At 44.1% G+C, this 16,049-nt stretch overlaps 1 protein-coding gene across 2 annotated transcripts in view; it reads right to left on the reverse strand.

Annotated features, from left to right (window-relative positions):
* Nucleotides 1-16,049, reverse strand: part of SDAD1 (SDA1 domain containing 1) — a 148,222-nt gene that overhangs the window by 8,657 nt on the left and 123,516 nt on the right. For both annotated transcript variants that reach the window (XM_085640981.1, XM_085640980.1), the window contains exon 18: nucleotides 9,517-9,617. In XM_085640981.1, the coding sequence (XP_085497107.1) occupies nucleotides 9,517-9,617 (101 nt within the window). The remainder of the gene's footprint in view (nucleotides 1-9,516; nucleotides 9,618-16,049) is intronic.

A 16,049-nucleotide genomic window follows, 5' to 3' on the forward strand; every position in this document is an offset into this window, starting at 1 on the left:
TGTATCTACAGCATACATGTCTCGAACAAGTACATACAATAAAATCAAAGCTCTAGCTTCAAAATCATCCTATATAATCATTCTTAAAACCTCACTGATAAAAATAGCATAACATATACATGATAATAAACACAACAAAACAGATCATACACCAAATCTTTTTTTCTAAAAGTTAAACAGCCGGTCTACTCTTCTTCGTAACAGCCGCAACTAAAATAATTGCAATACTAAAACCTTTCTGGTTAACACCTGGAGATAAATTAATGCTGGTCTTACTTGAAAAAAATCCTTTATCTTTTAATAATGGAAATATAAAACGTTGGTGGAGAGAGCTGTTGTGGTCACAGAACATGCCACTCAAATAGACCTGAAGATTAATTTTTCTGTAAAAAAGCCCTAGAAAATGTATAAACTGTTTCTATAACAAAACAGAAGGTAAGGCCAACATAAAGTTGACCAAAGACTCCTTCTAGCATCAAGATTAACTTCTTATATGTGATTATGTTCTATTCCTTTGAAAGAACCCTGGTGAAAGGCCACACACCATGGGCCTATGGCAAACATCTGCACCCTCCCCCCTTCCCAAATTGGCAGTGCTGGTGGCAGCAGGAGCAGCAATGATACCTTACAAGGCTAATGCGGAGGCAGTCTATAATCACAGAAAACTCAAAATGTCATCTTTTTACTGCTTTATACAAAAAGTGTGCACATAGCAGCCATGTTTTCAGCAAGTATGAATGTGACATTTGATATTCCTATGCTGCAGTAGTCTCCCTATGTGTGACATTTACATGTGTCATATGTGAGACTGAGTGACACTTTATCGTAAGCAATTGATAAAGAAAATGGGTGCATTAAAGCATGAATGACCTCAGTCATTTTTGAACATCAATAGCATGCCAGTCTATGTACTAGTGGTCCCATTTAGTAACAAGCAATAACCACCACAGATAATAATAAAAACATATGACCCAGATAGTTCCTGCATTTTTTTTTTTTTACAGAATAGTTCCTGCTTCTCCCTTTATGCTTCTGCAGTAAGAGAAGCTGCTGTTCTATAATAAGCTAGCTCCCCCCCTTTCTTCACTCATGGGAAACTAAACTATCAACCACAGAAATAGCAACATGTAGAATGAGGGAGTCAGTGGCATGGATATGTTGCTGTAGAGGGAGAATCTTCAGTGCAAAGTTGGTTTCCAATCCATCACACCCTTAAACCAATTTACTGTAAAAAACACTGTTTCAAACACCATTATCCAGAATAGAAAAGCAAGTTACTTACCTTCAATAACACCTTTTCTAGTAAAGACTATCTAACCACATATTCCTCACCTTGTAAATTTCTCACAGGCACCAGACTGGAGTCAGAAACGATTCAGAAATTTCCTCGAGCATTGACAGGTGGCGTTACGAGGCTCCATGTTGGGTCCGTTCACTCCGGATACGAGTTTGGGGCCCCCATATATGCACCATCTCTATGCTCTGACATCAGTCTCTTTCTAATCTCTGTCTGCACCGTTGAACACGGAGCTATGGAAATTAGATAGCTCAGTGTGCAGAATGTTATATTTGGCATCTTATTAATGGACACCATGAGTTCATTCTACAGAACAGGGAGGAATCTGTAGTTAGATAGACTCTCTACCAGAAATGGCATTTACAAAGGTAACTTACTCTTCTGATAGAGACTTCTAGCCACAGATATCTCACACAGTGAATAGATGCCAAAGCAGCACAACTGCTTTGGCGGTGGGTCTGTGGAATGGCTCAGACCAGGATATCCTGCAGGAAGGTCGGGCAAAGTAGCCATTCTGGCAGACCTGGTTATTAAAGCAAATGCTTTGTGAACGTCTGGAGAGATGCCCACATCGCAGCCTCGCAAATGTACAGAGCTTTCACAATGCGCACCAGGGCAATGGCAGCAGCCTTCTCTCTTGTGGAGTCAGCGCGCAAGCCTTCTGGTGGCTGTTTCTTGGCCATCCCATAGCAGATCTTGATGCACAACACAATCCATTGTGCACCGCTTTGCCCTTCTTAGCCCCAGAGAAACAAATGAAAATGTCATCATGTTAGTAATCTCTGGTGTGGTCTACGAAGAAGCTATGTGCCTTCTCGGGATGAAGGCGGTGAAGCAATTTTTCTGGTTTTGAAGGGTGTAGAAGTGCACAGGAAGCCGGCAAAGTGATGGATTGTCGTATGTGGAATTGCATGACAACCTTAGGCAGTAATGCTCTTTTGTCCTGGAAGAAGGTGGTATGTACGTTGGAACTACTGACAAAGCCTGGAGTTTGTTCACTCGCCTAGCTGATGTTAAGGCAAAGAGAAATGCTGTTTTAATAGTTAGAAGGTGAGGAGGACAACAGTGCCTAGGTTTAAGGGGAGTGCACATCAGATAAGTGACAACAAAATTAAGGTCCACTGCCGCATCAAAAACGGTGTTGGCGGGAACGTGGAAGCAGGCCACCGGAAAAATCACATCACAACAGGTGAATTGCAAAGGATGGCTAATCTGATAAACACAGGAAGGCAAACAGGTATCATTTAACTGTTGCTACAGAGAAACCTTGCTGGGCTAGTGACAAACAAACCAGAAGAATACATCAATAAATAAGCAGTGAGCGGTAGGATATGTCGGGAGGAACACGAAGCAACAAACTTCTCATAGCGTTCTGCAGTGACAGATCTTGTGGATGAACACTTGGCTGCCAAGATGACATCAACCACCTCGGGAGGAAGACTGAAAGTCATCAGCTGTTGCCGATCAAACTCCACGCATGGAGGTGTCAGTTGTGCAGGCTCGGGTACAAAATGTGGCTCTGCTGTTACAACACGTCACCCTAAAGGGGCAGCCAGATTAGAGGGCAAATGTTCATGGTAAGAAGTTCGAGGTGCCACAATATCCTTGCCCAGGTCAGAGTCACTAGGATGTCTTGGCCCGGTCTCTCTTGAGCTTTTTAAGAACTCTGGGAAGGGGAGGGAGAGGCGGAAAAGCGTACAGGACACCCGACCACCAGTGTAGGCAGAGGGAGTCTCCAAGGGAGGATGAAAGTTTAGACACCACACTCTGAGGTGGTGAACAAATCAAGCAAGTGTTCTCCCGATTGCTGAAAGATGCCCTCTGCCACCTAAGAGTGTAACTGCCATTCATGAGCCAGTTCATCCTTCCTGGTGTTTAAAGATCCTGCCAGGATCACAGCCGTCAGGGAAATATCCTGAACATTTAGTGACTGCCTGAGATGCAGAGCCTCCAGGGATAGTACCCCCCACTGCTCTGCTTGTGGCAGTACAACATAGTGACCGTGCTGTCCGTAAGAATCTGCACCCTTCCCTCTTGGTCGGGAGGAACTCCCTCTGTGCCTTGTGAATCGCTTGCAATACCAATTTTTTAAATTAGGTCTTGCAAATTAAATCTACAGTTGCAATACAAAGACATCGTACAGCAACATGTAACGGGAGTCACAATAAGGAAGATTGCATGGGTTCAACAACCAACAAGCATTCAGTTAGTCTTCTGTATTCAGTGAAATATCTTACATCGCTAATATTTTGGGCTTGCACAACCAGACAATAAATAAGAAAGTGCGGTAGCTCCAAACCACCCGAGTGCAAGGGTCTTGTCAAAACGTCTCATCATACACTAGCTTGCCCTCCATACCAAATTAGCCGCAAAAGGGCCTGTCGCATTTGCTGAAAAAGGCGTACTGGAAGTGCCACTGGGAGATCTGCGAAAAGGTACAACAAGCATTGGCATAGCCAGTAGGTCCCTTATGTGGGAGTTTATAAGAGATTATTAAATAGATGTCCTTGCCTGTACTTAGAGGTGTGGTTTTACATGATTCAGGGGAACTGCAGGTTGTTTGCCCAAAATGTAGTCCGATATTTAAAGTAAGTATTGAAATTGTTAAAGTGCCCAGAAACACACCATTTTAAATATGAGGAAATGGACGAGTTTATTTTTGACACATAGTTTACTTTGACGGCTGAAGTCTAGCCGAAGCATCGCAGCTAAAAAAACACAATCAAATCCTTTCCAGCTGCAAGGAAGCATGTTTAATTCATTTTACCTTTAGGAGCCCTTAAAGTGGGCAGAGAGCGCCACAAGCCAAACAAAAGATTTTTGCACTTATCTTCAGGTCAGTACCAATGTGACTTCAAAAAGGCCAATACCTGTCCAAAACTAGCCAGAATCAGTGCAAAATTGCATCTCACCCATGTGTTTTAGTGATGCGCCTCTAGCCATGTGTGAGCACATCGGAAGTAAGATTTGTTTTCTTCTTCCAAACATGTTTTATTTGCATTTGTAGCCACATTTGACCCTTCGGGCCTGTCATACATGGGTAAATAGGTAGAATTTCAAATATGACTGAATATAATTTTATATGTGTATCTTTAAACAAACAGTTTCAAACATGAGTACTAAAGCATGCTATGTCCACAACATGCCTCCCTAGGAGTTCCCATTCACATCTGGGAAGTAAGATGTTTTAAGGTAAAGCTTCACAGGTGTTTTAGAAGGAAAAAGTTGTGACTAAGAACACTGACATAAGCAGTACAATGTAGCATGCCCTCATTTGAAACTGAGAGACAGATTTATTTATAGAATTGTTTTTGCAACTTAGGGACTCATTAAATAAGCATTTGCAAAGCCAATAGGTTTGCGCCTAAGCAAGATCTATTGACTGTGTCATGGGTTTTTAAAAATTTGAATTTTGAAGAGACTATCATATTTTATGTGATGTTTGTTCAGTGATTTACACAGCAAGTATTTTCAATGCTGGGCTTGAGCACGGACTTTAAGATTTGCGCCAGACCCTCGGCTTGACTCTGGTTCGCGTCCTGTTAATTTGTTGGCTCACCCACCTATAGTAATCAGAGTCAAGAATGGCAAGTCCATGAAAGGAGATCTGTTTGGTAATCCAGGAAGGACTTAATAATTTATGCTAGACAGATGCTTATATTCTGTTTCAGTGAAGTGGCATGTGCCCCTCTCATTGTAGTGTCCATAAAGCTTTGTGCACAGAGGAGTGTGTATACCGGGAGAGCCATATTTTGATAAATCGCTCACATAAGGGGGAGTCTGCCTGCATAACCTTCAACTAACATCCCAGTGCTTCGAAAACTTGGGAGCGGTACCTTACTCAGTGCTACACCCTTATATCTTACAGACTGTGTGTGGCACAGGAGGAGGCGCAGTATTCTCACAAGGAACCTCTATGAGAGCCAAACAAGAAGGCAGAAGCTTGGCGCGTGACAAGCTCCCGGAAAAAATAGCTGGCAAAAAACAAAGCATGAGCGGCATCCCATAATTATGTATCCGGAAGTGGAACACAAGGCACGTTTATTAATCTCTTTAAAACGTTTCTTAATTTTCGATAAAATAAACTAGTAAACAGCTTGCACCTTCCAAACACTTGCGACTTGGTTCAAACTCCAATCAAAGCTAGAATAAACATGTGCTTTGATGCCAATCAATCCGGTGACAGTCGTGTTCCACCTGAATCATTTCATTGCATGTTCTCATTCTGCACCAGTTCGTAGCAAATTGACTTCTATGGTGTTCTCAAAAACGCACAAATGCCCACCTAGGAATGGATGGGGTGATAAACAAGCTACACGAAGGAGGCCGGTGGGAAACATAATGGGGAGTAGGAAACGGGGGTGGTGGGTGAAACTGAGGGTTGGTTAGAAATAAGGGAAAGTGGGAGGAGAATGAGGGTATTAAAAACAACGGAAAGTGAGGGTGGATTAAAAACAAGGACAGAAAGCAGGGGTGAGGGAGAGGCACTGCAGGCGTATGCACTTACTGACTGCATGTGAAAAATTAAGAGAGTATCTTTTATCCCAGTACTTCAACACCTTGGGAGCCGTACCTTGCTCAGTGTTACCCCCTTACAGCCAAAAGACTATAGTGGCACGGGCAGAGGTGGAGGGTTCTTACTATGAGAGGCAGTTGGTGAGTGTGCAAACAGGAAGGCAGAAGCATGGCACGTGACAAGCCTAGGAACAAATGGCTGGGGGGAACAAAGCATGAGTGGCAGCCCAGAAGTAGTCATAATATTCATAACATGACATATGTTATGTTTGAATATTCATCAAGCTCCCATAAGATTTCTTAATCACAACTTGTACACAAGGAACTTTCCGTACTGATTTCAGTTCAATGCGTAAGTACTTCAACACCTGGTTTCAATCTGACCGCCAAGTCTGCAGATAAGTGTCCACCAAGAGGATGCCATTGGCAGCCTGCTCACACTTTGCATTTTCTTCAAGAAAGTGCAATGAGTGCACCACTTGGCAAGTGGCTAACGTTTCCTAACAACACAAGTACAGCTGCATCACAATCAAGCAACATGTATTGTCAGAAATAAATTCAAATGTGTGCCAGCACATATAATGAGCAATGTTAACGCTACACAACCGAAAGTGGGAGGAGGTCAGGAGTGCAAATAAAGTTCTTGTTTCTAAATAAAAACAAGATTAACAGCCCTGTTAACAGGGGGAAGAAAAAAACAAAAGGCACATTCCTATAGGCTCCTGGGGTGGAGGCTTCACATACTGGAGCCTTGCAGTGCAGATGACCAGCTGTGGGAGTGCCCTGCCTATAAAATAAACGCCACATTATGGTGAAACATGAAAGAGAGTGACCTGACAAGATTTACAGGCCTGTTTTCAATAGCGTTCGAAATCGAAAGGCAGGGGGAGCAGCTGTGAGAATGGACAGCCTTCCGATGTTGCCGTGCAGAAAAAAAAAACTGTGAAGAAACAAGCCTAAATTCATAAAAGTAGCTGCTCTGGGGAAGTGAACAACCAACGAAAAGGAAGGACTAATAGAAAAGATTAACCATTTGGAAGAAAGGATTTTTAAAGGACACAGAAATAAACAAATTAAAAGCAATGGATGGGCTGTAAGCCCAAAAATGATATATATGGCTTGAAGAGACAGCGCAAGTACTGTCTAGGCTTGACCTAAAAATCTTGGTAAGATTTTAATCTTAATTCGGAGATATTCTCCATATAAGAGGGAGTGGAAGACTGATCTAGTGCTCTATGCATGTTTTCGTCTTTTCCAGTGCCGTGGGAAAGTTACTCCTAATGAGATCATCGTAATCACAGGTGATCAACACTTCCAGAAAACGAATGCCCTCTGGGCTCCTCTGCAGGGGATAATCAAGAACCGGGGTATAGTAAACTCAAGTGAGTCATATGTCTCATTTATTGACTATTGTGTGTATTTGCAGATGTCTTGCACTCCTTCAAGATAAGTCTAAGGCTGCTCAACCACACTATTCCCAAGAAGAGCACCTTGGGATTGCCAGAGCAAGTCCCTGTCCACTTGTAAGGGAACCTCTGGACTCTTTACACAATATGTCTCATTTTGATATATCACATAAAAAGCCAACTTCCTATAACCAAGCTATATGCAAATCAGTCTCATTATTTTGCACATCATGTCACCTCAGTTTGGATGATGGATTGGGATGCTGCCTCAAGTGATTACCAGTGGCTGAGATTAATTCAAGTATTCCATGCATTACTGTCTTGCATACTTATTGTTTCATCCTAAGTGGGACGGGTATGCCCAGGTGTGGGTCCTGTGCACACTGTCGCTGGAACCAAGCTGTACCAGGCTGATGAGCCCATAACTAGGGTGAAACTGGTCCTGGGTAGCTTGTGGTCCAGTTAAGGGGTGACCTGGCTTGTCAGTTCAGGCTAGACTCTTCCTATGAAGACTGGTTTCGATATAGCTGGGTCCAAACTGAGGTGGTATGGTGTTAAAAATAATAGTGGATTGGGAAGCAGCCCTGAATGAGTACGAATGGCTGAGATTAATTCAAGCATTCCATCCATCACTGTTTTGTATGCTTATTACATGGTTCCAACAACCAGCCAGTGCGTCTCCTTGGCCCCAAAGCTGCTCTAGAAGATTTAGTGGGGTACCAAAGATTTTTACCACAACCTCCTGGAGCTGGTGGACTTTGTCAGCTGGCACAGTCCATCCAAGGAACAAGCGTGCAGGAACACTGCTGGAGTCCGTTTGGTGGAATGGCTCTGCGGCCTGGAGGTACCTAGGCTGTCGCGAAACTTCGAAAGGTACGAATGGCAGGTAGAATGAGACCCATGCTTCTACTTATTATGCTTTTTGTGGTATCTTTTCTACCTACCGGAGCTCCGCAACTTCGATTTGGAACATTCATGCGACTAGCCTCAGGAACAAGAGCACATATGCACCCTTCTTCTTTTGGAGTTTAGAGATGGCTAACTTGACTTCGTGGACGTAATGGCTCTGTGATTCACCTTCAAGCAACATGGACACAACTCTGAGTGCCAAGGCACCGAAGCCAAACATCAAGGGTGTCTGTTACTGACAGCAGTCGGTGACCGTTAAGGCATGGGATAAAACCTGTCATTTTAGGGCCCATGTTCTACACACTGTGAAGTGTTTGGAAGGAAAAGTGGCAAATATATCAGGCCACAGTGTCATATTCGGAGTGGACGGAACAAACCCAGGGCTGCGCAGTGCCACCTTTCAACATGCAAAGAAATTAATGAAAGGTGTCCGGATCCAGTCTGGTGCCTTGGAAAAATTCACAAGGTTAGAAATCACAAGATGAGGACTTTGTGTTTAGAAGTCTCTATCAGAAATTAAACCTCGGAAAGGATTAGCAAATATTCCCAAGAAATCTATTTTCTGGCAGAAATCAATTAGGCAAACGACTGACAGAATCCCAGCCATCACACGTGTTTAGCAACGAAGACAAAGCAAATGTGAAGAGAGCTAAATGCTGCATTTTTAAAGATCTAGATCTAATTAAAACAACGTAAACATGTTTCAGCTGCACTCCAAAAGGTGGAAGCTGGTTATTTAAATAACCCTTTATTCAATATCAAAATTTCTCCCACCGCCAAAAGCCACAATTTTACATCTTACTGCAATAAAGTTCCTTGGCAGCAGGCATTAATGTCAAATTTCAAAAGAAGTTGATTGAAGAGAGTTTTCAGTGCATGTCAAGAAAGCTGCATGATCCACTTACAAAAGAACTGAGACTTCGAGGATGTGAAGATAAATTATAATTAATCATAACTACTTATCTGAATCATTACGAAAAAGATTAAGTAGAAATGGAACTTAAGTGCACACTTGGAACATCTCTCTAATAACTGTGATTCTTTCAGCAATCTCACCAGTCAGGCCATATCTAGCTTAAGCAGAATTTCCAGTATGTAGATCCCAAACACTTCCAAAAAAGTGGGATTTAGACTAAATGCATACAATGATTCCAACATTAAAACCTCTTTCTTAAGGACAAATATTTAGTTTAATACATTGAAGAAATAAACAAATAAACATTAATCTATTGTACCAAGACTAATTCTAAAATATACATGGCATACACAAGGATGTTTTTCTAAAATGTTCCTGTGACTACCTCTGCCGCAATATGCTTTGAAAATGACCAAACACACTCAGAGTTTAAAAATTGCTAGGATTTAAAGGTCAAACATCTGAAGACTTACTATTTCTTGTTGTTCTTCATCTGAGGAATGATGCACATCAATCCATTCTCCATCCTCGCTGCCTCCTTCATCCTCACTCAAACTGGCACTTTCCCAATCGTCTGGTAGGGTAAATGGCAAACAGTATCACATACACAACCTATAATTTCTACCACACCAATAAAGTCTATCATGGTCTTTGTCAGAACTATTATGAGTATGAGTTGTGAAAGCACACATTTTCATCAATCCTTCTTATTTAATGTGATAAATAGTTAATGTTTCTTGTACAGAAGCAAATTGGTGAAGTAGGAAGTCCGTACAATATTCCTACATATCTTTCTGGATGGACGTCATGTGTGCAATAAGGGCTTCCCTCCATATAAAACAGGGATGCTTACAGAGTAAGAGGTTCACTGGCATGCGGTAAATAGGAGAACCCAACGTAACTGTGCCATTGTCACTACTATGAGAAGGTGTGTTGGCTAAAAGTGTCAATAAGAGAAGTTCACCATAATTGCAAGATGGTCCGATAGAAAAACTAGTGTTTACAATAATGGTTATGAAACGATCCAAAAAATAACCCTCATTCACTGAACTTTATGAAAACCCCTCATTTATAACATAATGTTATAAACAACATAAAGCTATCATGTGTGATACGGCTGGCGTTCTGCTCTCACCAGCACACAAAAACCACATGGCTTAATGATAACATCAAAAGAATTAAAACACAAATCAAGAGAACACCAAGGAATGGAAAAAAAAAATCAAGCAAAGAAAAAGACAAAATCATACTACATCAGTCTAATAAAGCCAACTGAAGAGTTTTCAGAATCATAAGCAAAAGGACACTACTTCAAATACATAATTAAAGTCGACCACCCTTCAAAGGATCACCACAAGATTCAATCAAAATACCACAACTGAGAGAATCACATTACTCAAAACACAACAACTGCATGCTTCTGTGGCAAAATCCCAATTCAATTGATCTAAAAAATGTTTACAAAATAAATAAATAATAGAAAATTACCTAAAGGGGAACCCAATAACACTCCCTCGCCACGACTCAACAGCATAAAGAGGGACAAAAATAATCTTCCACTGTGTAATACTTTCAATACCCTCTCAGAAAAAGAATTCTATTACATTTAGACCATTAGGATCACCTTCAGACACAGCGCCTCCAAAAATATTAAAGATACCCTTCTCACAATGCGTGCATGGATCGTAGCTAGAAGCTTACTCAACAAGTACTTGGAACTAGGATCTTTCCCCCCAAAGTTGTAAGCCTCCTATATCAGACCACTTATCAAAAACCTTGATCCATACGATGCTGCAAACTACAGACCAATATCCAATTGCCCATTCCTGGTTACAAGATTTAAAGAGTAATTTTTACTTACCTTTCAAAATTTAAGGAGGAAAATGAAGCTTGGGAGAAGCTGAAAACATCCTACTGGAATTATGTATTAGGTGAAAAAATGTCTGCTGTCTCTCCTGGTAGATTCCTTCTTGATGTTCAAATGTGTAGCTGAGTATGAGCCATACCTGAATATGGTTATCAACCCTGCGGCACATGCACTTTATGTTAAATTCAGATTGGGCATATTACCATTGGCTACTTTTACGCAGTCCTGGACCAAAAAGGAAGACATAGCAAATCTGAGTCCGATGGGTTGTCTAGTTCCAGAGGACATTGAACATGGTTATTTTTTTGTAAAGCTTATGCTAAACAACGTACACAATGGATTATTCCCCTTTGTAAACTTCTTGGGTTTGGGACCGCCATACAGCCCTTAGAATATGTAAAACCAACATGAGAAACTGTGTGGTGTATTCAATTGCTAGATACCTGTTGGCAATATGGTACATTAGGTTGAATGCTTTTTAAAATATTACTTTTATGTATACTTAATGTATTGCCTCAACTGTATAGGTCTCGCGCCTAGTGTTGCAGTGCGCAGAACGAGACCTCTTGGAAGAGGTTTGGAAACTGACCTAGGAATCGCACATGCATGAGCGTGTGCTTTTCCTTTTGGCCCACGCTATTGGCCTTTGCGTGCATCTTTTTTACAAAGACAGCACGCAATTGGTCAAAGGTGGGCGCTTTGCTCCGCCCATGGCCTATTGGTGTCGGTTACCCGCACCGCCGGCCATGTGGTTTCAATTATTGTGCCCAGACACGGGCGCGATAATTGAAACCACACGTCTCGCTGTGGCGCGCGGGCACCACTCGCGGGCTTGTTTACATTATTTCTGGTTTCTCTGTCGACGCTTACCCGCCCCCCAGAACTCCATCCCTCTCCTAACAACCCCTCTTCCCACATTTCAAATAAAAAAAAAATCTAATCCGTTTGAACCTCTTTGGAAGGTAAAGTTTTTCCAAAGTTTTTTTACCAAACACGTAACGCAAAAAAATAAAATAAAATCAGAACGCCACTGTATGCATTTGCAGCATTTGACATTTAGGAGAAGGTGTTGTGCACGCTGTAAGCACACCCTTTCCCTCACACACCCCGGGCCCCACAGGCTTCCTCTGGCCCTCTCATGCCGGCAGATCGCGGCGCTTCAGCAGAGGGAGACAGAGAGGGACCGCAGCGGGAAGGGCAGGCCCAGCTGCATCCGGACCTCTGGATCATCCCGGCAGCCCACACTCATCCTGCGGGGTGTGGGGCGGAGGAGGGAGGGGGGACCAGATGAGCCAATGAAAGTGCAGAATACCAGGGCTCCCCCCACTAAGCGCTGCAGGCATCGCTCTGTCCGCCACCATCGGACACACAGTCCAGTACAACTACCCAGGGCTCCGGAGATGGGCCAATGAGGTAAGAGAGCCCCTCGCACATCCGCCCGGGATGACTCTTCCCCCCCCCAATCCCCTAATTCTTTTCTAGTCAGAGGGGCCGCTGCTGTAGCTGAGTTCACAGGTAGTTCTTGGCTTGGAGTCCCTCATTTTACATCTTCGGCTGAGTTTGGGGGTTCATGCTCTAGTTTACTGACTCTTTCGAAGAACAGAAGTGGATTCCGTAGAATTATGTGTGAAATAATGCCTTAGCTCTCACCGGGCACGAGCTACCAGGATACAGGAAGACATGTCACCGGGCACGGGCAAATGTCTGAATACAGGGAGACAATAGCTGAGCTCTTCCAAACGTGTGAGAGAACTGTTTACCTCCATCAGCTCCACGACCAGTGACATGTCTAGGTGTCAAAGGCAGGGCCTGACTCCTAGACGTTATATTCTACAAAATGTCCAAGTGGTCCCCATACACAGGAGGGGGAGCCTTCCACTCACCCCCCCCTCCAAAAATGAATCCACTCCCTGGACGTCAGTGGTATTATCCTCCAGGATCTTTCGCGTTCACCCTCTTTGGTAGCCTCAATATGCCACGGAAAATGCGTAAAGACCCAATATTCCAGTCCATATTTTCGTTGTACAAAGCATTGATGTATACAGCTGCTGCCCATCTGTTTCATTTTATATTTTGCAGGACTACAACTCCCAGAATGCACCCGCTGGTTATATGGGAACTCAATACTTGCGGTCCCCAATGACATGTAATGAATTGTCAATCATAGTTAGGTGTGCAGTGTGAGATACTGTACTCAGTCCCTGGGAGCAGCCCCATCATCTCTATGGATGAATGAATGCCACCCTTATCTACTTACCATGCGCCAAATACTACAAACTAGCTGTGCCCGCGCAGGACTCGCAGCAGGGCCTGGTGAAGGCTGTTGCTGCTGGCTCCACTTTCATAACTTTCTAGGACTGTCACCGGACGCCATGTTGGTAGGACGCCAGTCCTGGGTTTTCTTTTATTATATTATTTACAGGGCGTGATAAATACCGCGCAACTCGTAATCATGCCCCAAGTGGACCTGTGTTCAAACTTCCAAGCACATTTTCTGCACTTGGCTGTAACGCCAGGTGGACTGAGAGTGGCATACAGGATCGGGGGCACTTAACAGTCAGTTGGTTTGATGTAAAGAAAGAAACAAATACTCCATATCGAAGAATGTAATAAATCAGGTTGTCAAATGAAAGCTCGAGAATGGAATGCGCTGGTCCTGCAATATATGGGGGTGGGGATGTAACGATGTGCATTGTGTTTTTTGCCTCAACCATTTTATTGTGTTCCAGCACATTCCGTAGCCTGCGCTGTTTTCTGCGGGTGTTGGAATGCCACTGAACTTGACAAACCATCGTTTGAAACTGTATGTCTTTTGCTGGTGTTTAAGTAAGATGAGTGCTGCCTTGGACATTTTGTGTGGTGTTTAATGTTAATGGTTGGATGTGCTGAATGACTTCTCTGCAGTGGTTCAAGGCATTAGAAAAAAAAGCATTTGCAATGCAATAGGTCTCGCATGTGCGAGAGTTTAAGCTATTGCCATTGTAAATTGCAATGCCTTTTATTTATGTTTTAAAAACCAACACGTAAATAAAAGGCACTGTCGTTTACAATGCCAACAGCTCAAACTCTCGCAAATGAGAGACCTATTGCATTGCAAATGCTTGTTTTATGATTGGTTTTATACCCCTTTATCTAGGAGCTTACTTGTTCTCTTTGTAAATCATTTTAGCTTTGAGATGTGTTTTTTGTATTTCCTTCATCTTTTTTTTTTTTACCATAATATTATGGATGTGAAAAAATAATCATGCTATGAGATTTGTATTATTGGACCGAAATTTCTCACACATGGTTTTACTCAGAAATAGTTTTGAATAACAAATTTGCACATTTTATTATATTTCTATTTTTAATGTTTATATTGAAACCTTTTATGGTTTTATTTAACCGTAATAAAGGAATATGATGATGACTTGATCAACAATCCAGATTCAGAAGGCCTGGCCAAGATGGAGGGAGAGTCAGATGCATGTTAAGTGCGCTCATCGTCGGGCCTATAATTAATCAGTCAGAATCGTGATTAGACCCACGAATCCTGCTTCTGTTAGAGCCCCCCAGGTCGCCTAGATGCAGGGGTGGCTGTGCTGCAGAGTGACACTCCGCAACTACAAACCGAGATACCACGATTAACCTTGCGTTCCGCAGCCTGGCTGTGACCTGTGACGCCCTGACGCAGAGCCGTGCTATGGCAGCCCTACTGGTGGACTGAGATCACTGGAAGGACTGTGAATTGGGCACCCCCCACCGGGATCCGAGAGGCGCCCGTCAAGTGACTTCAGCAGGGCAAGCTGGAAGACCGGCGATTGTTGGACGCCGGTCCAGGAGTCCAGCTGCTGTGCCCGTGAGTAAGGCTGTGAGGAGGGACTCCCTGGTGGGCCTGACCTCTGTTGGGACAGCCGCGTTCCCCTAATGAGCGGTGGGTCAGCTGGGACCAGCGCTGCCCTATTGTGGTTGTGCCCCCTAACCCCTGGCTGCATGGGGAGGCAGCGACCATCCTGTGTGGCAGCTTGGAGGGCTGAAGCTGCAGGCCTGGCCGGATCACCCCGCAGGTGAGGACTTGACCCAATGAAAATGGGGAGAGCAGTGATGAAGGTTTGACTTCCTCTTGCCTGCACCTGACACCTGGTGGTGCAGGGAATAGAGTACTCTGTGGGACCTGTTTGACTGCAGGCACCCCACGGACACTGCGCCAGAGGCCTGGACCCCCCCCAGAGTATGGCCTGAAGAGGAAAATGGACTGGAGGTACTGGGTGCCCCGTGCTGCGGGTGGGGGGACAAAAGGATTGCATGTCGGAGGAGGGGTCTAGTTCCCTGAGACCAGTGAGAGGACAGATCATTTTTACAAGTGCTGAGCAGCGGGCTGGGGGACCTGGGGGGACATTCCCCCCCTTCCCATCTGAAGCATGTCATCTGCGGGCCACAGACGGTGCCATCATTCATCTGGCAGGGCTGACGCCGGTCAAAATGGACTTTCCCCCACCCCAGACTGCAACATTTCAGTCTCCTCTCCTTGCAAACCCACCTGAAAATACTAGTTGGGCCCCCACAATACAGGCCGCAGGAACTAAACGAGTTTGAAAGTGATCTCCTCTCTGTTCTTATCCTGCTCATCAGAAATGACTTGTGTGTCACTCCTGCCCCTGCGAGACTTGCCCTGGACTGCTACCACTGCTGCCTACGGGCCTATCCAATTGAGGGTGCACAGAGCATCACTCCATGATAAAGAACCGAGGCCTAAGGTAGTAGCGCCTCCAGAAGTGGATGCGCCCCCCCTACAATACCTGGCAATGTGGCTCTCCTCCTGGATATCCAGTCTTCCTGTGTGCCACCGGAGGGGAGAATGGGGGTGGTGCGCTCAGGTCTCCCTCCTGCAGCAGAATCTCTGCAACATGGCTGATAGGGTCACTTCTGCCGAGTCTAGGATCTCCGAGCTGGAGGACACAGTTCAGGGTCTCTGTACAGATGCTGCAGAAGCCCGAGCCACCACTAAGGATGTGATGTGGAGACTGGAAGATGCTGAAAACTGCACCCGCCTAAACAACCTCAGTTTGTTGGATTTCCAGAAAGGGTCAAGGACTCGAATTGGGGCTGAACTAGTGGTAGAGGGTGGTGTGCTACAGACCTCTTAGTCTCCTCTGTTGA

The sequence above is a fragment of the Triturus cristatus genome, chromosome 2_2, assembly GCF_964204655.1.
Source record: "Triturus cristatus chromosome 2_2, aTriCri1.1, whole genome shotgun sequence".
In the NCBI taxonomy this organism is placed as follows: Eukaryota; Metazoa; Chordata; class Amphibia; order Caudata; family Salamandridae; genus Triturus; species Triturus cristatus.